This window comes from Myotis myotis, unplaced genomic scaffold, assembly GCF_014108235.1.
Source record: "Myotis myotis isolate mMyoMyo1 unplaced genomic scaffold, mMyoMyo1.p scaffold_m19_p_17, whole genome shotgun sequence".
Lineage (NCBI taxonomy): Eukaryota > Metazoa > Chordata > Mammalia > Chiroptera > Vespertilionidae > Myotis > Myotis myotis.
Genome location: NW_023416321.1, coordinates 13,064,976 through 13,090,225, shown reverse-complemented (window position 1 = coordinate 13,090,225; position 25,250 = coordinate 13,064,976). Strand labels below are relative to the sequence as shown.

Sequence of the window (25,250 nt, the reverse complement as noted above, 5' to 3'; positions counted from 1 at the left end):
CGCAAGCCGATGCTCTATCCACTGAGCCAAACCGGTTTTGGCTAGAATCTGAATTTTTAATGTGTGCCTCTAGGTGATTCACGGCAGGTGATCCAAGAATCACATTTTACAAATTTGACTTGAGGAAAGATAGTATAGTGTCTAAGGGTGTGAGATCTGGACTTACTCTCCAGTTTTGTACCCTGAGTCCATTTCTAGATTTGTGACCTTGGACAGGTGTTATCTCTGTGTGCCTCAGTTTCCACATCTTTAAGATAAGGATGCTGACACTAGTAGCTGTAAAGATTCGATGACAAAATTTGTGTCAAGCACACAGCACAGCACATACATGGCTCATGTTAATTTCTCAACAAGTACTTGCCATTATTATTTGCTCCAATTCCTCATTCCCATCCCCACCCCTTTCTCCCACCAGAGGAAGAAATAATAGTATTGGGTTGATACAGCGACTTGTCACCACAGTATTGTTTGGGATGTGGGTGATCTTTGGACTGTGCTTTGAGAATTCCTACTCCAAAGCCATTCTCCTCCTGTCACTCTTCTGATACCCTGGCTGTGGACTGAGCTTCTTGGGTAAACCTATCCTGACTTTATCTTCCTGTCCTCCTTGATCCTTCTCTCATATGGCAAGCCACCTTCCTTGTCCGCCCCTTCGAAAGTTATTTGGCTCAGCATGTGTCCTAAGGTAACACCAAACAGCAAGTCAGTTGAGGGGCCACAGAGACCTCCAGATTCCTGAAGATCACAGAATCTGTTGCTCTGGGACTTATGAGTAAGCCTCAGAGGCAGAAGGGAACAGAAGCTTCTGCTACCCAGGTTCTAACCATGGAAACATGCTGGGAAACAGACACCCTGTGCAAAGGCATGGTTGAAGGCCATGGGGAGTGTGTGGGCAAAGGAAGCTCTGTTCTGTACAAATTCTTGCAGGCACTTCCAAATCTGCATGGCCTCTCCAAGTGACCATTAGCAGGAAGGGAATGGGGGAAGGCAGGATGGCATGAAATAATTCAACCAAGAACACAAAAGGAAAGCAGAGGAAGTCAACCTTCAAACACAGTAGTTGTGCTCGTTTTTGAAGTTTAGAGACCAAGTCTTACCTGGGATGCAGAGAAAAGCAGGGTCAGCTATCCGAAGTGTCTCCTCCCAGTCACTCAGCCCTCCTGAGACCACGGTTTCCTGCCTCCCACTCTCCTAAGAGTGCAGCTGAAATAGAGAACTCCTGGGATGTGCTAGAGCAGTAGTTCTCAACCTTCCTAATGCCGCGACCCTTTGTACAGTTCCTCATGTTGTGGTGACCCCCAAATTCATTGTTACAAATTGAACATAATTAAAGCATAGTGCTTAATCACAAAAACAATATGTAATTATATATGTGTTTTCCGATGGTCTTAGGTGACCCCTGTGAAAGGGTTGTTCGACCCCCAAAGGGGTCGCGACCCACAAGTTGAGAACCGCTGTGCTAGAGGAAGGGATGGAGACATTCTTCCTGAAGAAAAAAATGGCAGCTGAAACCGGTTTGGCTCAGTGGATGGAGCGTCGGCCTGCGGACTGAAGGGTCCCAGGTTCGATTCCGGTCAAGGGCATGTACCTGGGTTGCGGTACTGGGTTGCGGCGACTGATCGATGGTTCTCTTTCATCGATGTTTCTGACTCTCTATTTCTCTCCTTTCCTCTCTGTAAAAAATCAATAAAAAATATTTTAAAAAAAAATGGCAAATCTGGATTTGGCTCCGGCTTGGCCCACAATGTCCTTACCAACTGGTACTCCCTAGAACTCCCTGGCCCAAAGTAGAATTGTATCTGGCCTATTAAAATCCACCTTATTGGTCAAGGGCACCATATATTATGTCATACATGCAACCTTTTGACATCCTCCCCAACACACACACACACACACACACACACACACACACACACACACACGTCGCCAGATAAAATAGAGTACACCAAGTTAAACTTGAATTTCAGATTAAATTTCTAGTTTATGTCCCAAATAGTGCATTGGCACATGCTTATGCTAAAACAATTACGCGTCGTTCATCCGATAACTCAAGTTTAACTGTATTTTTATTTGCTAAATCGAGCAACCTTACCCAACTCACCTTCAGCATCTGCCTCCTTCGGCTCACCACAGGACTTCACTGAAACCTGTGGCTTGTGTTGGTTTCAGCTGAGAATCTTCGTTACAGTCTAACCCGCTACACCGAAAGCTCTTGGAAGATAAGGCCCAGGCCTTGTCCACAACCTCTGGCGCTCCCTTCCAGGAAAGGACTCGCCTTATAGATGCACACAAGGGCATCTGCGGACAGGGGATGGGCAAAGAAATCCATTCTCAACTCTACGCCCCAGCGGAGTCCAGCACGGCGATGTGCCATTGAAAGGCGCCTTTTTCTCATTGGGCTGCCAGAGGAGCATCTGTTTCTAATTGGTTCATCCAGGAGGAGTGCCCCCTTTTCATTGGTTGTTTGGGAAGTGGGTGGGCCTATTTTAATTACTCCACCCACAGGAACGCCAGTTTCGAGGAAGGTTGTCCAATCAAAGAGGAGCCTTTTAAAAATTCCTCCACCAGAGTGGCAGCTTTTTCTAAATAACAAAACCTTTCTATGTTTTAATAAACTTTCTGAGGCCCTAAGCCTGAGGATAAGAGCACTTCATTACGTTTGTTTGGCACTTTATAGATTCCAGATTACTTTTACATCTATCAACTCATCTAATCCACACAATTCCGAGAGGTGGGCGTCACTGTGTCCTTTGCATTTTACAGACTGAGACTAGGAGACAGTAACCTGCTTGCAGTTACTAAGGCGGATAACGAAGACAGTTTACTTTGGCTCAGCATGAGTTTAGCTAAGGCTTCCACGTGAATCATTTCATTCCACCTTTACTACCATTGTGTGGGATCCATAAAGCCAGGCACTTTCCACTCATTCTCTCTTTTAACCTCCCTGCAACTCCAGAAACTAAATATCATTTGCTCTCATTTTACTGGTGAGGAAACTGACGCTCCAAGTAGTTACATCCTTTGCGAAAACACAGTGCTGGCAAGCGACCATTTACCAAATGCGTACTTAATGCCGCACGGTGCTGCGTTACTTCGGGCGTTATTCTCTCATTAACTGCTCCCTACAATGACATGGTTCTGCCTGGCATTACTATCCCTGGTTAGTGATGAGAAAACCCGGTTCAGAGAAGGCTTGCCCAAGACCACACAGCCAGCAGGTAGGTTGTGGCAGGATTCACACTGCTAACCAAAAAGCAGACCTGGCCCTAACCGGTTTGGCTCAGTGGATAGAGCGTCAGCCTGCAGACTGAAGGGTCCCAGGTTCGATTCCGGTCGAGGGCGTGTACCTGGGTTGCGGGTACATCCCCAGTGGGAGGTGTGCAGGAGGCGGCTGATCGATGTTTCTCTCCCATCGATGTTTCTAACTCTCTATCCCTCTCCCTTCCTCTCTGTAAAAAATCAGTAAAATATATTTTTAAAAATGCAGACTCCTGGGCCTCACCTCAGAACTACTGAATCATAATACAAGCCCAGAAATATGCATGATCACCAGCTTTCCAGGTGACACTGGTGTATAATAAAGTTTGAAAGGCAGAGTTTTGCAGTATTTAAAAAAAAATTAAAAAAAGCAGATCTGGAACTCAAATTAAATTCTTCTGACCCCAGCCCAAGGCTCCTTCCTTCACTCTCCGGGTCCTTGCTCCCTGCCAGCCTGGCTGACCCAGTCAATGAGCCTCATCTAGAAATCAGGTAGCTATGCCGGCCCGGAGAAGACCCTTTCACCCCGCCCTCCCCAGAGCGATCTGGCTCAACTCGAGGTGGCGGGCGAGAGAATGGGTCCGCGGGGCGACAGCGGGCACCGGGCGAGGCCGTACAGCCTGCGGAGGAAACTTCAGAACCGCCGCGTTCCAGCAGCGGAGTGGGGTGGGTGTGGCCGGAGTGCCGGGCTCCCGCCCCTCCTCCCTCCCTCCCTTCCTCCCTTGCCTTTTAGGTCTCGGGCCCGCAACCCGCTGAACAGACACGGCCGGAGCTGGACTACCTCCGGCTCCGGGCGAAGCGTCCCCGACGAGCGGCCCAGCGCGCGGCGCCGGGGCGCTGGCCAGCCCCGGGCACCTTCCCCCTCGGTGCGGGGCGCACACCCGCAGCACCCGCAGAGCCCCCAGCCCGGCTGACGGCGGCGGGCTCCCAGCGCCCCGCAGCCCCGCATTCCTCCCGCGCTCCGCGGCGGGGGCGGCGGCGAGATGGCTGCGCGGGTGGGCCTCCTGCTGTGCGCCCTGCCCTGGCTGCTGTGGGGCCGCCTGGACGCCCGGCTCCCGGAGCGCGCAGGCCGGGAGCTGCGCAGGGAGGCAGAGGTAAGGGGGTGTGTGCGGGACGGAGTGGGTCCGCGTGCGGGAGAGCCGCCGGAGCTCCGCATTCAGGCCACCCAGCTGTCTCCTCTGTGCTGACAATCTGCTTTATCCCCTCCCTGTCCTCCGCACCCGTCACCCTTGCACACAAAGAACCTCGGGGCAGCATTCTCCCCGGTTGGGGCTGGGACCACAAAGGCACGCGGATCTGCACGGATGTTCCCGGACGGGGAAGGAGGGAGAGACCAGATGGGACAGATAGGCCAGGGCTCAGAGAGAGGCAGCCCCCGCCCCTCACCACCGAAGCCAGGGAGACATGGCAGTTCATTCATCCGATGCCCCAAGTGTCAAACACTGTGGAGGCCCCCAGAGTGGTGCGGTGGAGAGGATGCCGCTCACTGGGCTGGGACACCAGTGACAGAACTGGCTTTCCTGGGCGCGTGCTGCTGCCAAGCAGCTTGTAAACTGGGTGCGAGTATTAGACTACTATCGAGAGTTGCTCTGAGGAGCTGTAAGCAGGGCTACTGGACTGAACTTAAGAAGAGGGGGCAGGAAGGTGGCGATGAACCTTAGACATTTCCATTTTCAGTTTCCTCCTTTGGACTCAGCTGCTTGCTGTAGGTTGCATAAGCGAGAACTTTTTGTGAGGTGAGAGTGGGGGTGGACTTGGGACATCTATTTTCTAGATTAAGGTGATTGTAGTAATACACCAGTGTCTTTTCTTTCTTTCCCAAAGAAGCACTTCTGTGTTTGTTTGTTTGTTTTCAAAGGGAAAGGGGAGGCAGAGAGAGAGAGAAACATCGATGTGAAAGAGACACACATCTATTGGTTGCCTCCTGCACGTACCCTAACCGGGACCAGGGATGGAACCTGCAACCCAGGTATGTGCCCTGGACTGGAATCGAACCCGAGACCCTTCGGTCCGTGGGCCAACGCTCTAACCACTGAGCACCCCACCAGGACTCTATCTGTGTTCTTAGCTCTTCACAGAAATATGTCTGGGGTCTCCACTATTTTAAGGCGAAGAGACGCAAATAACTTCTAAATTACTGCACCCAGCACTCTGCCCTGAGACTTGCTCACCTAAGAGCATCATTCCTGCTCTAAAACGGCCACTTTAGAGCTTCTCAGTATCCTCACCCCCTTTCCTGGAAGAGGCAGGCTGAATCTGGGAAACTGGAGGAGGGCCCACAGCCAGCTTCTATCGCTGCTCGGGAATATCTGGGAATGACCCTGCTTCGACAAGAAGGTCCTTTCTCAAACTCCCTTCCCCTGCCCCCTTCCAAGCACTGGTCTCTTGTTCTGTGCTCTCTGCTTATGGACATTTAAGAATCATTTTGTTCTCTGAATTTAGACTCTTACAACATCAAGTGCAAAGTCCTTGTGGCCCCAGGAGAAAGCTTCTGTCTACCAAGCCAAGTCCTGTTAAGAGTCCCACCCCAACTCCCCCCACGTCCAGGTCCCAGGCAATCCTTGGCAGGAGAATAGAGACAATAGCTCGGCCGCTCATGCCTGTGGTGGCCTCAGATGGAGGGAATTTCATCTTGGGGTGTGCTTGGGGAATGTAATATCTAACAGACTGAGTCTCTTTCAGTCTATTTAACACAATTGGGGTAAAGGGGATTTTTAACTCTGAAAACAAGAAATATTTTAAAAGCATAAAAACTCTGGAAATGTGTAATGGGTGCATAGTGTCTTCATATGCCTATGCATGTACATATGTATGTACATATATGTAAATTGGGATGTGTATGTGTGTGTGTCAGTATGTCTATATGTGTTTCTGTGTATGGTCAATTGCATGGTCTTTGGTGTCAGACAGACCTGTGTGCAAACCATAGGTTTAACCTCTGTGAACCTCAGTTTTCTTCTCTGTGCAATGGGGTTAATAATGCCTATTTCACAAGATTATTGTGTGGTTTTATTGAGATCCCTTGTTCCTAGAAAGTAGTTTATAAAAGGAAGTTGCTCTCAATGTTGTTGTTGTTGTTAGTATCTTTTCATTATTTTAGAGAACAGAGCTTCAAATTAAAGCCCTGGCTTGGTGATTAGCGCTCCTAAAACAATGACAAATATATAAGGAAACTATTTTCAGCATTGGACAACAGACAGCACAGAGCTGTAATTCTCAGGTGGTGTTGCTTTTACTATGACTACATGACACATTACCCCAAAACTTAGTAAAGTAAAAACAACCATTTATTATGTCCGTTGATACCATGGTTCAGAGTTTCAAACAGAGCACATCAGGGCAGCTTGTCTCTGCTGTACAGCATCTGGAGGTGGAATCGTCTGAAGGCTGTTGACTCACCTACCGGGTAGTTGATGCTGGCTGTCAGCGGGGGGCGGCCTCAGTTCTTCCCATTTGGGCCTATCCACAGTGTCTCTCCATGTGGGCTAGGTTGGGCTTCCTCAAAACATGGCGGCTGGGTCTCCAAAATAAGTGTTCTGGGAAGTAGAAAGGGAGAGAGAGAGAGAGAGAGAGAGAGAGAGAGAGAACACCAAGCAAAAGAAGCTGTGCCCTCCTTATGACCTAGACTGGGAAGTTAGGTATCATCACATCTGCTGGGTCAGTCACAAACCCCAGGTCAAGGGGAGAGAACATGGTCCCCACAATCGGGGGGAGGAGTGCTGAAGTCACATTGTAAGAAGAGCATGGAAATGGGAAATGTCATGGTCACTTAGGGAAACACAACCATTGCAGAAGGGAACGCACAAAGCAAGCCCCGTGATCACTCCAGCTCTCTGCTCAAGTACAATTCCCTGACCGCAGTGCAGGCAGCTAGACCCCAGTAGAGCATAGCCGTCCTACTGAGCTCACGGACAGAGGTCAGATTTCAGAACACAGACGGAAAGACTGTGTGATCTTAACACATTGCGGACAGATCATGTTTTACAAAGTATCATACTTTAAAAAGATATTAGCTTGTAAGAACATGTAATAAATAACTTCAAAATGCAATGGGTATTTAATTTTAAAGCGTGCCTTTAACAGTTATGTAAAACGTTTTTTGTACTCGTTCAATAGACACTTACCTGGCCACTGGGCAAAGCTAGCAATAAAACTACTGGTCCGCCATGTGTTAAGTCATTTCCTTCACTTCTCCAGGCTGCAGTTTCCTCCACTGGAAAATAAGGGAGTGAATTTCATTTAAATGGCTTAGATGACTTTTATGATTCTCCCTAGTGCTAACATTCTTTGGCTCTGGTGTGTGTATGTGTGTGTGTGCGCATGTGCGTGTGCATGGGTGTACATTTCATCTGCCTGTGTCTCCATGTCTGTGTTCCCATGTCTCTGTGTGCATCCCTGTACCCTGTGTGCATGTGTCTCCTGTGTGCACACAAAGTAATAAAACTGAGGGCTTTCTGGAATGGGCTTTGCCTGGGAGGAGACTCACTGCTTACAAAGCTGCATTATGAACAAGGTCATTGTCGCCCACTTAGCAAAACTGGGGCTGCTCAAACACTAGTGAGTAGGAAGGGCCTCCACTGCCCCGTTGCAAGGCTGAGGGTTAATGAATGACATCATCGTCCTGGCCCCACTCTCATTCTCAGCTGGGCCCTACTCTGTTCTTGGGTGACACAGAGCATCCCAAGGGTTCTATCCACCGTGTTTTGCTCAGACCTTCCTTGGAACCACAAGGCAAGTATGTGCAGGACCGGCCTTGCACTCGGTGGTCTACGCAGATCCGCACAGCCACTCCCGGCGTGCCGCTCTTCAGGAGCTGGCGAGTTTGTTCCTCCGGGAAACATTGGAGCTTCTGTGAAGTATCCACCCCCAGATGCAGCGTCTGCTTCTCATACCCCAGAGCCATTTATTTGACTTTGTGTGAGTCAGAAACTCAGAAGCCCGGGTGTGGAAGCCTTTCCCAAGGGCTCAGCTGGGTGACTCATGGGGACAGGGTGAATAGAAGTGCAGGAGACGCTCTGGAGGGTCCCAAAGGAGCAGGAGTTAGTGGGAAAGCAGTTGTCAAGCCAGCTGGAAAACCAAGAAATTGAGTAAAAACTGCAAGGTGGCCCTAGCCGGTTTGGCTCAGTGGAGAGCGTCGACCTGCGGACCGAAGGGTCCCAGGTTCGATTCCGGTCAAGGGCACGTACCTCAGTTGCAGGCTCCTCCCCACCCCAGGCCCTGGTCAGGGCACATGCATCCTGGAGTCTGATGTTTGTCTCTATGAAGGAACATGCTTCGGTCCTGTTCAGTACCTCTGGCTGGTCAGTGCCTGGTTTGGGGTGCGACGGAAGATGTGATCCCAGCCTCTATTGATAGCCAAGTCCACAGCCTGAGCAGCTTCTCCCCTCCGCTCTGCCGCTGGACCTGCTTGCAGAGGAGACAGAGGGAGCCAGTGAGAGAGAGCCCAGTTTTGCCTTTTTCTTCTTTGAGGGCTGTCTCCCCAGTGGGGACGGCAGCTTGGCTCTTGCTCCTTCACTTTTAAAGCCTCTGAGTCACATGTTAAAATGTGAAATAAAACATCCTGGGTAGGTGTCAGAGGGTTCAGACTCACACACTGGTTCTGTCCCTCGCTAAGACCTTTTGCCGAGGTACTGCACTCCTCTGAGACTGACTTTCTTCATCTTCAAAATAGGAATAACAGCCTTGGTCAGTGTGCTCAGTGGTTAGAGCATTGGCCTGTGCATCAAAGGGTGCAGGTTTTGGCCCCGGTCAGGATGTGTGTGGGAGGTGACCAATGGATGTGTCTCTCCCACCTTGATGTCGCCCTCTCTCTCTCTCTCACCGCCTTCCACCTTTCTTCCACTCTCTAAAAGCAATGGAAATTTAAAAAATCCTTGGGTGAGGATTAAGTAAAATAAAATAAGAATAAGCCCGGCAGGTGTGGCTCAGCGGTGGAGCATCGACCCAGGAACCAGGAGGACATGGTTCGATTCCCAGTCAAGGCACATGCGTTGGTTGTGGGCTTGACCCCCAGAAGAGGGCTTGCAGGAGGCAGCTTATTGATGGTTCTCTCTCATCATTGATGTTTGTCTCTCTCGCCCTCTCCCTTTTTCTCTGAAATCAATTAAATAAATAAGTATAAAATAAAATGGGAATAATAACCCTTGGCCTCTGTTCTTACAAGGTGATTGTGAAGCTCAAAGGTGTAATCCCCTTAAAAGCTCTGAAATAGTCAAGCACTCACGGTGATCTTGATTACCAGAAAACAGTTTTATTTATAGGACGTGCAAGGCAGAACACCAACAATCGTCCCTCGAATCTTGACTTGGCTAATCATGCAAAAGATATATCAAATGATAAAACACAGTCACGTAGAGTCACTTTGAAAAGCCTAAAATCATAATGAAACATGAAATGAGCTGGAATAAATCAACATGGTAAAGCAACATGGTTTCTGTATGAACTTGCCATTTTGCAATTTTTAAATTTTTAAATGGTTTCATTTTTGCTGCTGCAATTCTTTGATATGGAGGGTGTCACAGCCACTATGTGAACTTGAGACTGGGAGCTGGCCCCTCCTAGACTTCCAGCAATAAAGCTCTGTGACGATAGAAGGAAAAATAATGTTTTGTTTTTAATATATATTTTTATTGATTTCAGAAAGGAAGGGAGAGGGAGGGAGAGAGAGAGAAACATCAATGATGAGAATCACTGATCGGCTGCCTCCTGCATGCCCCCTACTGGGGGTCGAGCCTGCAGCCCAGGCATGTGACCTTGACCAGAATCGAACCCGGGACCCTTAAGTCCATAGGCTGATGGTCTATCCACTGAGCCAAACTGGCTAAGGCAGGGAAAATAATCTGGTGTTTTTTTTAAGGGTGTTTTTAAAATATATATATTTTATTGATTTTTTACAGAGAAGAAGGGAGAGGGATAGAGAGTTAGAAACATCAATGATGAGAGAGAAACATCGATCAGTTGCCTCCTTCACACCTCCTCCTGGAAGATGTGCCCGCAACCAAGGTACATGCCCTTGACCAGAATCGAACTTGGGACCTTTCAGTCCGCAGGCCGACGCTCTATCCACTGAGCCAAACTGGTTAGGGCGAAAATAATGTTTTTAATGGGACAATTATCCCAAAGCATCTTCTTACTGGATTTTCATGATGCTCCTATGAGAAGCATAAGCGGTATTCTTAACCCCATTTTAGACTTTGGGGCACAGAGAGGTTAAGTAATCGTGTCATAGTTCACACAGAAGTAAAGCTACATCGCCGAAACCGGTTTGGCTCAGTGGATAGAGCGTCGGCCTGCGGACTGAAAGGTCCCAGGTTCGATTCCGGTCAAGGGCATGTACCTGGGTTGCGGGCACATTCCCAGTAGGGGGTGTGCAGGAGGCAGCTGATCGATGTTTCTCTCCCATCGATGTTTCTGGCTCTCTATCTCTCTCCCTTCCTCTCTGTAAAAAATCAATAAAATATATTAAAAAAAAAAAAAAGAAGTAAAGCTACAATAATAGACAGACCTGGAGTATATTTTAGCTCTGATCCAACTCATTCATTTTACAGAAGAGGGAACTAAGGCCCAGAAAAGGCAGGCCTACCCACGGACACATAGCTAGCAGCAGCCCCAGGAATAAAATTCAAGACACTCAGCCCAACCAACGTGGCTCAGGGGTTGAGCCTCGACCTGTGAACCTGGAGGTCATGGTTCAATTCCCAGTCAGGCATGTGCCCGGGTTGTGGACTAGATCCCCAGAGTGGGGCGTGCAGGAGGCAGCTGATCAATGATTCTCTCTCCCTCTTCCTCTCTTAAATCAATACAAATATATATATTTTTTAAATGAGACTCAGCCCAGGACTCTTGTCCTGCCAGGCCAGTGACTCAGAGTTCCTGACTCAGCCCTGGATTCATTTTGCTAAACCTTATTGCAAGTCTTGCCCTGGCCAGAATCGCCCCTTCCCTCAGGCATCAAGTGGGCTGGGAGCCACACACCCTGTCATGACAAGTCAGGACGGATGCAGAACTAGAACCCCCAGAGCTCTGATTCCACTGAGCTCTCTGGGTTCCAGGGGGAACCATTTTTGTTTTACACAAACATCCCAGCCACTCCCAGGGCTTTCCAGAGGTGACTCCCAGGAAAGTGGCTCCAGCCACCACCAAGAGGGTGAGGCAGGTTGGCACCAGCTTTTAAACCCAAGCAAGTGAATCACCCAGGGGCACAGCCCTATGGCTTTCTCTCCACTCAGCTCCAACCGTGGGCTCCTCGGATGGGATGGGTGGAGAACAGGGAAGAGAGAAAACCTGGTGTTTGAATTGCCAGGCAGAGAGGAGCGGGCCAGGTGCTACCTCCATGAAGCGGAGCAGGAGACCACGGGTGGAGCGCAGAGCGTCCCTGAGAGGACACAGGCCCCAAGAACACTGCAGCCTGGAAGGGAAATGACTTCTCCAAGGCGGTTAGTGTCGAGCCGAGATGAAAACGAGCGCTCCACCTCTCAGTCCTGCCCCCTTTCCCAGGGTCCCTGTGCCACAGTGTCCTCTGCCCCACACCCTGCTCGGATGCAGACAGGGACGTGTCTCTCACCTTCGCAGGGGGAAACTGAGGCACAGCAGATGGGTTAGGGACAGCTCCAGGAGCAGAGATGCCTCAACCCTGCCTCCTCACCAGGGACATAGGTCTGCCCTCCTCGATAGAACTACAGAGCACTCAGTTCTAACACCATTCAGGAGACCCTTTCTTATAATTAAAAACATTTTAATTAGAGGTATATTAAACATGAAGTAAGTATAAGAGAGTTCTTTGTTGTTGTTGTTGTTGTTAATCTTCACTCAAGGATATTTTCCCATTGATTTTTTTTTTAAGAGAGAGTAGAAGGGAGCAGTAGAGACAGAGAAACATCGATGTGAGAGAGACACATCAATTGGTTGCCTCCTGCATGTGCCCCAACTGGGGCCAGGATTGAGGCCACATTGGAGGTACAGTACCCTTGACGGGAATCGAACCCGCAACCCTTCGGTCTACAGGCCCATGCTCTATCCATTGAGCCAAACCATCTAGGGCTATAAGGGAGTTTTTAAGTCCTGATAATCTCCATAATAATACTTCAGGGCTTTTATGGAAATATAAAATGTCAAATTCTTAAGATTTCTTTCTCATTCTTTTGGTGTCTTTTGGCTGGTGTGAACACAGGCTCACTGCTTCCTGGGAATTCAGCTATGCCTGGCAACCCACAGGGTCCCAGAGACAGTCAGGAGAAAGGACTTCCCCTCCTGTGGACCCTTGGAAAATACCTCCACCCCCCTCCTGCCCTCCGCCCCACCTTGCCTGCCAAAGTACCAGGCACAGGCCCAGCCAGGAAACAGGAGACGCCGCTAGTCAATTTCCCCTCCCCTCTCCCGCTCTGTCCAAGGTTTCATAGTTCCAGAACTGGAGCCAACTCCCTGATAAGGGCTGGGTGGGTTTGGGGGAAGAGGCACAGGGTGTGCCAGCCTGTTGGCCTGTGACCCAGTCTCTTCCAAATCACTCACTCAGCAAAACTGCTTCTGCGGAGACATTCATTCCCTGGCTTCTCTTAGAAAGCCGCTCTCTCCATCCTCACCAGGGGAACGGGAAGAGGCGAGGAAGAGAGCCAGGCACCTGGCTGGGGGAGGCGATTCTGGGATGGAGCACCTGAACTGAGAACGGAGGTGTAACTGCCTTCTTCAGGGCAGTTCCCATCTCACAGATGGGTTACATTCTACTAGTAAAAGTCTGTTGTTAATTTTCCCTGTAAGTTAAATCAGCTAGATAAACTGTTTATTGAGCATGAACTATACTGGGCACGATGTTGGATGCCCACTGCTTTATGTCATCCTTCTCAGAATCCTGTGGGGGTTACCCTTGTTCTCACATTGTGGCTGAGGAAATGGAGGCCCAGAGAGGTGACGTAATTTGTCCCTGGCCATCCAGCAGGGTCAGGGTTGGGAATAGAGTCTGGATTCCAAGCCCAGGGGCTATTCCATGATGCCACACTATTTTGAGCAGTAAATAGTCTTCCAGATTAAGCCACAAGAACTCCTTTAATCCATTATGCATCCCAAAATAGTGTACGTGTGCAAAGGGAGAATAAAAAACAATCGGGCTGAAATCCTAATAAATTAGTGCAGAACAATAAAACAGACTTGGGTAGTATTCAGTTGTCTAGAATAAGGGTTCCTTGTGGAAAGTGGCTTTAATGAGAAGAGGACATGGAGGTTGCTAACGATGGGTGTAATGAAATCCACAAAGAGGAGGCTGGATATTTGTTAGGGGCTTCGGGCCCTGGCTCAGTGTCTAGTTTCATTCCCATTATGTGCCTTTTTCTTGAGGCAGCTATGATTGGAGTTGATCTGAGTTAAGAAATGCAGCAAACGCCGAAACCGGTTTGGCTCAGTGGATAGAGCGTCGGACTGCGGACTGAAGGGTCCCAGGTTCGATTCTGGTCAGGGGCATGTGCCTGGGTTGCGGGCACATCCCCAGTGGGGGATGTGCAGGAGGCAGCTGATCGATGTTTCTAACTTTCTATCTCTCTCCCTTCCTCTCTGTGAAAAATCAATAAAAAATATATTTAAAAAAAAAAAAAAGAAAGAAATGCAGCAAAGGCCCTGGCTGTCATCCCGTACACCACAGAAGGCAACGATTGATGTTTCTCTCTCACATCTCCCTCTCTCTTTCCCTCTCTTTCTCAAAGTCAATAAATAGCCCGGCTGGTGTGGCTCAGTGGTTGAGCAATGACCTATGAACATGGAGGCCACGGTTCAATTCCCAGTCAGGGCACATGCCTGGTTCCTGGGTCAACTCTCAACTGCTGAGCCACACCAGCCAGGCATGTCTCATTCTTTAGGATTCTCACATCAAATATCAGCTCTTCAGAGGGGGCTTCCCTGACCTGCTCATGTCAAGTTTCTGAGTTGTTCTCAATCACATCACCCGGTTTCTTTTCTTTATAGCATCAAACTTTCTCCTTTATTTGTTATCTGGGCTTTTTATTGTCTGTCTCCGTCCGCAGTGTACATATAGGTTCCTTCAAGAGTGTCTTGTTGACTATTGCACCTGGCAAAGTACCTAGTACATTGTATGAATAAACAAATGAATGAAAGGAAGTTGCAGGTTTGGAATTCAAAAAGTGCTTCTCTAGAGAGTTACGGTTTCATATAAACCATAGGGTTGAAGGTAAGGGCATTGTTCTTAAATATATCTGCGTTTGGGAGGAGGGTAATTGTTTAGGGAGTAGCCAGAATTAGGTGATTAATTCCCAACCCATGCTTGGCAGAGCCTGCAGGCGATCACCTCAACTCCTGATCAATACGGAAATGTTCCTAAAGAGATGACATGTGTCCGGAGAAGAGTTGAGGCATATAGATAACGTATATTTACATAAAATTATAAGAGCTACTCTGCATGGAGCCCATGCTAGGTGATAGGTACTATGGTAAGTACTTTATATTTACTGTTGTGATTCATTCACACACACATGCACACAACCTGTAAAGTAGTACTATTGTAAATCCATGTTATAATTGAGAAACCAGTGATTTAGGAAAGTAGCTTGCCAACTGGGATTCGAACCCAGGCAGGCCTGACTCCAGAGCCCATAACCCTACTGTCCTCTGACAATGCCATGAGATACTCAGGGAAGGGACTGCATAGCCAGTGTTAGAAATAAAGAAGCTAAGGTTCAAAAATAATGAGTGACTTGCTCAAGACCATCCGCTAGTCTTGGTGGCCTGGGACGAAGTCCAGGTCCTGACTTTGATGCCAGGGCTCTTTCTGCTGTAGCTCATAGACCCTGTTGGGACAGGGTGAGACCAGGCGCGATGTATGTGCCATGGACACTTGGCGATCAAGGGAGGGAAAGGATGCCAGGCCGTGGGAAAAGCTGATGCTCCTCTCTCCCCCAGGCATTCCTGGAGAGGTATGGATACCTCCGTGAACAGGCCCCCGAAGCTCCCTCCTCCACGCGATTCAGCAATGCCATCAGGTAGGATGGAGGGCTATGAGGGTTTGGGAGTGCTGGGTATAAGCTTAGGGCATCTCCTCCCTCCTGGGGGAAGACTGCCCCCATGTGTGTTGAGGGGGCCATGCTCCATTGTTCCCCCCCAAAACCCCCAGTCCCACCTGCCCCAGCCTCCTGCTGTATCCAGGGAAGCTCCCCGCTCTCACCACCCACCCTCCCTTTGTGGTCCTTTATCTCACTTCCTCCTGACAGGGAGTTCCAGTGGGTGTCCCAGCTGCCCATCAGTGGCGTGCTGGACCCTGCCACCCTCCACCAGATGACACTGCCCCGCTGTGGGGTTGCAGATACTGACAGCCAGGCAGCCCGGACTGAGAAGGTCAGTGCTCTGTTCACTGGACGCCGGGCCAAAATGAGGCGTAAGAAACGCTTTGCAAAGCAAGGTGAGCACTGTGGCAATCTAGCGAGGATGGGATTCCCCACCATCCTGAAGCCCCATGGCCAGAAAAAGGGCTCCACCTCGGGCTGGGCTGTGTCATAACCTCTTCCCTAGGGTGGGGGAGGGGAGCACAGTGGACAAATAGGACCTCTGGTACTTGAGGACCATGTTTGTGAACAAAGACATTTACATCAGAATGATACCTATGCTGATGACTTTTCATCCTGCAAGTACTGTCCAGAGCGAACCCCATCGAGCCCACTTAATTTCTTGGTCAATTTACTATGCAGGGCAGTTAAACTGTTGCCAACACTTTTCTTTCTATTTTACTGGAGTTATTTTCATCAGAATCGGTTCTTTTTCATAAGAATTATCCAACAAAGATGGGATTCATCGATGGGTTTGATTTTGTCCATACTACATTTTCAGCAGCTTGATTGAAATATAATTCACATGCTGTACAATTCACCCATTGAAAGCATACAATCCAGTGGCTTTTAGCATATTTGCAGAATTGTGCAACCATCATCACAGTCTAATTGCAGAACATTTTCATCACCTCAAACAGAAACCCCATGCCCATGAGCGGGCACTCCCCACGCCCCCTCCCCCAGCCCCTAGCAACCATGAATCTACTTTCTGTCTCTATGGATTTGCCTATTCTGAACATTTCATCATAACACATTCCTCCTGTTTTGATTTAGTTGTAGGTTTTTTTTCTTCCCTTCACTTCTTCCTCCTTCTTTGGCCAAATCCAGTCTTCCAGGGTCAAAGGTTACTGATCTAAGATTTATAAAGATTTTATTCTTCTGTCAATTCTTCATCAGTAACAAGTTTTGCCATGTGTGGTTTTAACATTGTGATTGTTTTTACTAAGTCTAATTTTCTCTGATCAACTTCTGCAATTTTCAAGATTCCTAACAAAGTGGGGTTGTTTAGTCAGCTTTTTACCTGTAATGAATTTTACTGTGAGCCCTTGGGGCTATGGTCTCTTTGAATTTGCATTAACTACCTTTACCAACAATATGCACTAGGAACTAGGACAGAAGGCACATAGTTTGTTTTTATTTCTTAGCTAATCCAAAAGGAAATTGAGGGCATTTCCCCTCAGCTGTTGGAGGATGACCATTTCCAGGTATTCGCCAATCCAGTTCAGCTGTGTCTACACTCCCAGCTGCCCCGGGTCCCCAGTGCTGACACTGTGTCCTGGGCAGCAGAGGAGAAGAACCAGGCATGAGTACAGGAGGTCCTGGTAGAGCAGGAAGAGTCGGGCTCTGGGTTCAGCTGTGTGACCTGAGTCACCTTGCTGTTTCCTCATCTGAGTCACGGGCCCTTTTAGGTTACAAAGGAGAGATGAGCCCTGGCAACCAAGGAGAAGGGCTCGCCCTGGCCAGTGTGGCTCAGTTGGTTGGTGCGTCATCCCATATATTGAAAGGGGACAGGTTGGATTCCCTGTCAGGGCACATGCCCGGGTTTCAGGCTGGATTCCCAGCAGGGGGTCTGCAGGAGGCAGCTGATCAAGGTTCCACTCTCACATTGATGTTTCTCTCTCTCCCATTCCCTTCTTCTCTCTTTAAAATCAGTTTTAAAGGGGGGGTGGGGGGTGGCGGAGGATTGTGAGAATACAGCGGAAAAGGGAGCAGCCCCAGACACAGACTCGGCAGCAGCACTTCCAGGCTAGATTCCATGGAGATTTGGGACAATGCCTCCTGGATGTTCAGGGCATGACCTGAGCACCCAGGATGCTTCCTTCCAGCAGCACCTCATCTTCTCATACCCCAAGGGAGAATCTGATGGAGTGTCTGTCCTTCACTTTCCAATCTGGAGCCTCCCTTTTAGACAGAGATTTGGGCGGAGGCAGGTCTCAGGCAGGTGGCTTCCCCCCGCCAGCCTAGCCCCGTTTCCTTGTCTGACCCCTGGTCCAGGCAGTGGCCGGGTTACACAGAGAATTTCCCTCTCGGTCACAACATGACTTCACTTCCCTTCCCTCCTGGGTGGGAAGATATTCCCTAGAAGGAAGTTGTAGGTTTGGCAGGCACTGAGCACTTCCTAAGCCTTAGGAAAGAAAATATAATAGTAACAGCTAACACCTATTGAGCACTGATGATGTGCCAAGCAGAGTTGTGAACAGATTAACTCATTTTCTCCCGTAACAACCTTATGAGATCGGTACCATTATTATCCTCACCTACAGGTGGGCAAGCTGATGGACAAAGAGCTTAGGCAACTTTCCCAGGGCCAAATAGCCAGCGTGTAGCCAAGCCTTCTTGTCATTGGAGGATTAAGTGAGCTTCCAGATGTGGAAAACCCCAGAATATGGGTAGGCGCTTTAAAAATGAGTGGAAAAACCCAGAATATGGGTAGGTGCTTTAAACATTTTATGGATTCCGAAGCCAGTGACTTTTCATTATGTGGGCGAACGCTGTGCCGATGGAGCTGGGCTCCAGGGTCGGATTGCCAGATAAAATGCAGGATTCCCAGTTGAATTTCAGTTTCAGATCAACAGCAAATAATTGTTTTGTTTTTACATCCTTATACTAAAATAATTACCTGTTGACCTGAAGCTCAGGTTTAACCGGGCATTCCGTATTCTCATTTGCTAAATCTGGCAACCTTATTCCAAGCGCCTGCTCCCCGCGGCCCCTGCAGGGCTGATTTTCAGTGCCCTGCCCCCTCACAGAGCTGGTGGGGTGGGGAGCACAGGGGTGGGAATGGGGTGGAAAAGGAAGGAGGGAATGGGTAACTACTGAGCACCCAGCACGTGCCGGGCAGCTTCGGCTGCTGTTTCATTTCTACTTTGCAAGTAAGGAAACTGAGGCTTGGAGGATTCTGTCGTTTGCTGTGTAAGGTTGTAAGCAACGGTACTGAGATTCCAACCCGTGTTCTCCCCACAGTAGCAGTTTGCTGCTGGGAGTCAGGACTCTAGCTCGGGTCCTGCCCAAGCAAGGAATCTAGCCCTCCTCCCTCCCCAGCTCTTTTTCCTTTTCTCTTCCCTTCTGGTATTTTTTTTTTAATCTATTTTTTTAAATCCTCACCGAGGATATGTTTTTATTGACTTTAGAGAGAGAGAGGAAGGGAGGGGGGGAGAGAGAGAGAGAGAGAAACTTTGATGTGAGAGAGAAACATCGATCGATTGCCTCCCGTACCCACCCCAACCAGGGATCAAACCCAAAACCTGCGTATGTGCCCTTACCAGGAATCCAACCAAAGACCTTTTGTTGTACGGGATGATGCTCCAACCAACTGATCCACACCAGTCAGGACCCCTTTTAGATTTTAGATCAAGGGTGTGGGGTGCAATGCCAGGTGCTACGGTGGCCTGGGGGTTGCCATGGAAACAAGCCAGGCATTTGGGATGGGGCCTGCCTGCTCCAAAGACACAAATCTGGAAGAAGACAGGGGACAGGGCTCAGGCTGCTGGCTCTGCAGTTCCTTCCTTTCTGGCAGGCACACCAACAACCTACCACCCTGCTCGCCCGCAAGGAAAATTGGTCATTTTCTCCCAATTCCTGTTCCTAGTTGTCTCCCTATTCCCTGCCCACCCCTCAGCTGCACAGAGGATTTTTATCCTTTTATCCTTCACGCTGTCACCTTTATTGACCACCTAGAGTGAGAGAATTGCCCCCCTCCTTGTTCCCTGTCTTTGGGGTGAGGGGCACCCTAGCTACAAAGGCTGAAGGAGCTGCTTCACAGTTTTCTAGGAGCCTGAAGGTTGGGGGTGGGGAGAGGGAGTCTGGGGTTGGTTACCCATCACAGGGTGTGAAAGAGCCCAACGCCAGCTCCCCACCCCCACCCACCCACCCAGTGCCCAGTGCCCACTTGCAATGCACTAGAAGTGCTAGTGGCAGTGCTTCTGGATGCCAGGCCTCCCCTCCCTTCGAGTCCTTCCCTCTCCCTCCCCGAGGGTTGGTCACTGCCTGGGAGGGGTTGGGTGGCTGCCAGGCCAAACAGGCCCAGGAGGCAGCATTGCCTTGAATGGAGCTTGGCTCAGGGGTGGGAGAAGGGACATTCCCCTCCCCCACTTCCACAGGGGATGGGGAGAGGGAAAGGGTGCTCAACTCCTCTGCCCTCTGTGACCCTCCTTCCATCCAGAGAATGCGAGCTCTCGCAGAGCCCCTGTTCTGACCAGAGGAGTGACGCGTGCAGGCACATTTATAAGCCTCGAACGTGTCTGCTTATCCACGCAGAATGGAAAATGCACTGAATTAGGTGTCAGGGCCTGGGCTCCTACTCAGTGTGTGACCCTGGGGGCAGTTCCTCCCTTGGTCTCAGAGCCCCAAATAGAGGAGAGGTTGACTCAGGAGATGGCTGAACCCCCACGACTTCACTCCTCTTGCCAGGATCTCCCTGGGACAAAGGGGCAGGAGGCCTGGACCTTCAACTGCCCCGCCCTCGAGGGGAGAGGAGGCTGTGCCCATTCACCTGGTGTCCCAGCATAGCCAAACCTGCCCTGCCCGCTGTCACCCAGGCCCCAGGGATTTGGTCCATTTGGGAAACTGAGGCCCAAAAGACATGACTCTGTGTGCTCCCGAGCCCAGAGTCCTGCCTCCAAGCAGTGAGTCTCCCGCCCGTCACAGTCCCTGAGCGTGCAGAGCTCAGAAATAGCTCAGGAAAACTCAGAGCTCGGGCCTTCGAAGCACCCTGGTCCTGGTCCTGGCCCTGGGTGTGTGGTGAGCTGGCGCTGGACCCAGACTAGTTGACCTGGGGCTCGGCCAGAGACCCGAGTCTCAACCCTCAGGGAGGAACTCTGCGGTTCTGGGCAGAGGAACAGAAACGCTTAACTGAGTGGAGATGGAGAAATTGCTCTCGGTCAGTGACAAAACACACCCTTTGTTCTTATTTGTTTTCACCTCAGAGCCCTCGGGAGTCCCTGAGGAAGTGAGCGGGAGGGCCAGGGATCAGGGAGGGACCTCAAATAAATGGGTCTTGTGATGGCTACTCAGGGCAGGCCCCAGGCACTAGGAAGGGAGGCAGCAGGAGCGTGTGAGGGCTGGAGAGGGGGAGGGGGCAGAGAGGGCAGGGAGGGCTGTGACCCCGTGGCTCTACCTCTCCTCCACCCGGCACAGTTGTCAGGGGCTGGGATTTGCCGCCAGCAGGAGGCGCAGAGTGGATTTCCAGGCTCGGCCCAGGCTGTGCGGAAGGAGACCCCAGACCAGAGGGTCCCCCGGAGTGGGGGTTTTCCTGGGCAGAGGCTGCATCTCCCCCATTCTATTTTGGAGGCTGATGCAGCTGGGCCAAGGTCCTAAGGGACCTCCTTAAGCCAACCCAGGAGACTGGGACTCTCCAGGACAGGGTAGGCCCATCTGTCTGAGAGGAGGGTCTCCCCAGCCAAATGAGGGCCTTCCCAAGAAAAGGGCTATGTCTTTCCCGCCAGATCATGGGCTCCTTGGGGAAGGCCTATCTCCCTATCATACGTGCTGCCCAGGGGACCAGCCCCAGGCTCTGATGTGGCCTCTCTGGGTGGCAGGCAACAAGTGGTACAAGCAACACCTCTCCTACCGCCTGGTGAACTGGCCTCAGCACCTGCCCGAGCCTGCAGTTCGGGGGGCCGTGCGTGCCGCCTTCCAGCTGTGGAGCAACGTCTCGGCGCTGGAGTTCTGGGAGGCCCCAGCCACAGGCCCTGCTGACATCCGCCTCACCTTCTTCCAAGGGGACCACAATGACGGGCTAAGCAACGCCTTCGACGGCCCAGGTGCTGACAGCCTCTCTTCCACATGGCAGGAGGGGGACCCCGCTAGGAGAGGCCTCCTGTGGAGGGCAATGGAGCATTCGCTCTCCCTGTGGCCTTGCCCAAGCTGCATCGCCCTCCAAAGAGCCCTCAGTCTCCTCATCTATCACATGGGAACAGGACCTGCCCGATTTTGTGCCATGTGGCTGTTGGGATGGTCAGATGAGGTTCTTCAGGGAAAGTGCCTTGTAAACTCTAAAGAGCATTATCCTTTCGGGGAGAACCTTCTGAAGACCCCTCATCCATCCCCTGCCTCTAGACAAGCCCGTGCCTCTCCTGTCCTCCAGACCAGGGTCCTAAAAACGTGCCGAGGCCACCACTGCCCTCCCCCAAGCCACTGTCACAGTCACTGCCTCAGAGCAAGAGGCATTCTACCTGCTACCTGCTACAGAAGCTCTTCATATGCCCACCGCCCAGACGGGCCTCCTGTTTGCCCCCAACCTGAAGTCTTCCAGCTGTGGTTTACACTGCTGTCCCCCCATTCTGCCCAACACTGGCCTGCAGAGCCTGCGTGCAGGCTGTCTCTGCATCCTCCCAATCCCCCTGCGCTAAGGAGTCAGGAAACCTGGTCAAACCGCTTCAGGTGGGGACTTACGCCCTGTGTGGCCTCAGAACTTGGGCCCCTACTCCCTTGCACTCTCCTGCTTTCCAACAATCCCACTCAGAGCAAAGCCGCTTCCAGGCCCCGCTGCCTGGACCAGGGTAGGGCTGGCAGAAATCTCGGCTTTTTGAGAATCCACCTGTAGGACACACACATGCTTGCATATAATTCATTTCATCCACGATATCCACATGAGATGCTTCTATCCGTCCCCAGGTGGAGTCTGGTAGCTAAGACAGCGCTAGACTGGGAGGCAGCTCTCTGATGTGGGACGGGTGCTTTATCTTGTTGAGTTTAGTCACAAACCTCCCCATCAGTCTCCCAAGATCATTGCAAGAGTTGAATGGAAAGGGGAACATTGCTCAGAAACGTTCAGAGCACATTCAAAATAGGGAGGCATGTGTCCTTCCTACACGGACGGGGCCATCTCTCCATGCCCACGAGGCTCCCCCTAACATTAGCCTCCCGACCTGTGTCCGTCCCAGTTGGGCTGGGCTCCAAGACAGCAGCACTGGCAGGACCCTGCACAGGTTCTAGGCCAACATTATCACAGTGCGGTTTGCTGCCCCTGCCCCTGCCCCTGCCCCTGCCCCTGCAGAAAGTGACTTGTGAGGGTGGGGCCCTGGGAACCGCATGGCTGATAAGCTAAATCTGGGGCACCCTACGCTTGAGCATCACTGGTCCAGCCCAATTCCTCTGCTCGCTCCTGTTCTAGCAGGGAGGTAGAGACCCACAGAGGGCCCTGGCAGAGGGAAGGCGAGGACACAAGAATACACTTTTTTTTTCTTCAAAGAGAGGAAGGGAGAGGGAGACAGAGACAGAAACATCAATGATAAGAGAGAATCACTGATTGGCTGCCTCCTGCACGCCCCCTACTGGGAACCAAGCCCACAACCCATGCTTATGCCCTGACTGGGAATCGAACCATCATCTCCTGGTTCATGGGTCGGTGCTCAACCACTGAGCCACACAAGCCGGGCAAGAATACATATACTTTTTATTAAAGAAACTACGCATACACATCAACACACCCAGTGCCCAGATCAAAAAACATTACCAACACCCCACCCGGTCCCATCGTGCTCCATTCTGGGGTAACCACTGTACCTACTCCAAGACCTGTTAAAAAGGAGTAACTATATAGCATTTATCATATGCTAGGCACTGGGTGTATGGAACACAGACACACATACATACACACACCTCTTTTTAATCCTCAGAAAAACCCTGTGAGGAAGAACTTCATGGTCATCGCTCCTGTTTTCAGGTCAGGAAGATCAGGCACAGAGGGGTTGAGAGACCTGCCCAGGGTCACTCCGCTAGTAAATGGTAAAACCAGGGTTGGAACCCAGGCAGTTTGACCCCAAGCAGTATGTGCACCGCTCTGCCCCCTAGCGTCCATACGCCACAGCTGTCCTGGGGTCACCGCTCCACACTTCAGCGTCTGCGGACTGAATTGGGAGGGAAATTAAGCAGCAGAAAACAGCCGCACACTCCAATGGCGTGGGCGTTGGGCGGTGGGCACGCGGGGGCGTCGCGGGCGGGGGCGCCCCCTGACCCTCCGCGCCGCCTGCAGGGGGCGCCCTGGCGCACGCCTTCCTGCCTCGCCGAGGCGAAGCGCACTTCGACCAGGACGAGCGCTGGTCCCTGAGCCGCCGCCGCGGGCGCAACCTGTTCGTGGTGCTGGCGCACGAGATCGGCCACACGCTCGGCCTCACCCACTCGCCCGCGCCGCGCGCGCTCATGGCGCCCTACTACAAGCGGCTGGGCCGCGACGCGCTGCTCAGCTGGGACGACGTGCTGGCCGTGCAGAGCCTGTATGGTGAGCCCCCGCCCCCGGCCCCCGGCCCCGGCCCCGGTCCCGCCCTTGCCTGCAGCGCGTGGGCTCCTCAAAGGGATCTCCCATCCTAAGCGCAGGCATCTGGCCTCCCCATCACGGGCCCTTCCAAATCCTTAGGCTCCTGAGATCTGCAAAACCTCAAACTATTACCCCCTCTCCCCCGTGCTTGCCCTTGATCAACCCCAACGAACTCCTGGGCACAGTCCTGCCCCATCACCCAGACCCAGTCCTCAGACTCGCCTCTCCCCCGACCCCATACCCCAGAGCCCTCATCCCGGCTCCCAGCTGCGATTTCCCTCTAGCCCAGTGGTTCCCAACCTTTTTTTGGCCATGCCCCACCTCAGCATCTCTAAAACCCTGATGCCCACCCACCCCATGACATATAATTCTTATTATTCAAAAAGTGAACTCCTGTTCACGTGGAGGAAGCCTAAAAGGGCATTAACTTGGTCTAAACAAACTTCCAAAGAACATGGCATCCATGAAAGAGAAAAAAGAATGAAAGGACAATTGATGTACTGAGGAAGAGATCACTAAGAAATTGGTTTTTTTGAAAAAAGAAGTGATATGAAAAAAATAGCAATAAAATTTCAAAACATATCATAGAGAACTGAAATGCATAAATATGTCACAATATATATTAATATACTGTATATAAGGCCCCTAGAACCATAAAAAAATCATGGTTAATAACTCATTCTTGAATTGCTCCCCTAAAAAATCAAATCACCCCCCCAGAGGGCGTGTGCCCCATGTTGGGAACCACTGCTCTATCCCCTAACCTTCCCCCTCCATGACGCTGATGCCCACTTCCCCCCAAGCTTGGACTCAGAAAGATCTCCCCCATAATGAACTCGCTGGCGCTGCTGCCCAGTGACCTGCCTGGACCTCAGGCCCTCGATGCCTGGGCTGCCCCCCTCAGAGTGCGTGGTGCGGTGGGCAGGGCCAGGAGCCCTGGGTTCAAGTCTCTGTTCCATTCCTGACTAGCAGTTGCTCTTGAGCAAAGCATTTCCCCCCTGAGAGCCTTCAGTTTTACCTTCTGAGAGAATGGATAATAATTGAGGTCCTGCTTACCTCACAAGGCTGCTGTACTAGTGAGTATGCGCATGCTTTGTAGCCTAAGAAACCTACACAAACGTAATCATAACAGCTGCTATTTCACGAGGGTCTACCGTGGACCAGGCACTTAACACACAAAACACACGAGGTAAGTATCTTTTTGTCCACAGAGGAGGAGAACCGGGTAAGAGAGGTTAGGTAACTTGCCCTAGGTCACACAGCTAGGGAGTTGCAGACCAGGATTCAGGAGCTGGTGCCAAATTCTAAGCTGATTGGACTCTGCCTCCCTCTCGTCAGTGTCCTGTTGTAATTATCTTCAGAGCCGCAATTAACACAGCTTGGGCCCCTGAACTCTGCCTGCACGCCACCTGCTT

General features: G+C 50.9%; 1 protein-coding gene across 9 annotated transcripts in view; it reads left to right on the top strand.

Annotated features, from left to right (window-relative positions):
- Nucleotides 1-3,997: 3,997 nt before the first annotated feature.
- The window catches only part of MMP28 (matrix metallopeptidase 28), a 40,400-nt gene continuing 19,147 nt past the window's right edge, over nt 3,998-25,250 (top strand). For 8 of the 9 annotated variants that reach the window (XR_004972744.1, XM_036339423.1, XM_036339426.1 and 5 more), the window contains exons 1-5: nt 3,998-4,352; nt 15,157-15,236; nt 15,465-15,652; nt 21,116-21,340; nt 23,554-23,799. Coding sequence is in view for 8 of the 9 variants with exons in the window: in XM_036339423.1 (XP_036195316.1) it covers nt 4,242-4,352; nt 15,157-15,236; nt 15,465-15,652; nt 21,116-21,340; nt 23,554-23,799 (850 nt within the window). In the remaining variant the exon portion in view is untranslated. Of the gene's footprint in view, nt 4,353-14,528; nt 14,688-15,156; nt 15,237-15,464; nt 15,653-21,115; nt 21,341-23,553; nt 23,800-25,250 lie in introns of all 9 variants that reach the window. The other variant, XM_036339424.1, reaches the window with a different exon arrangement.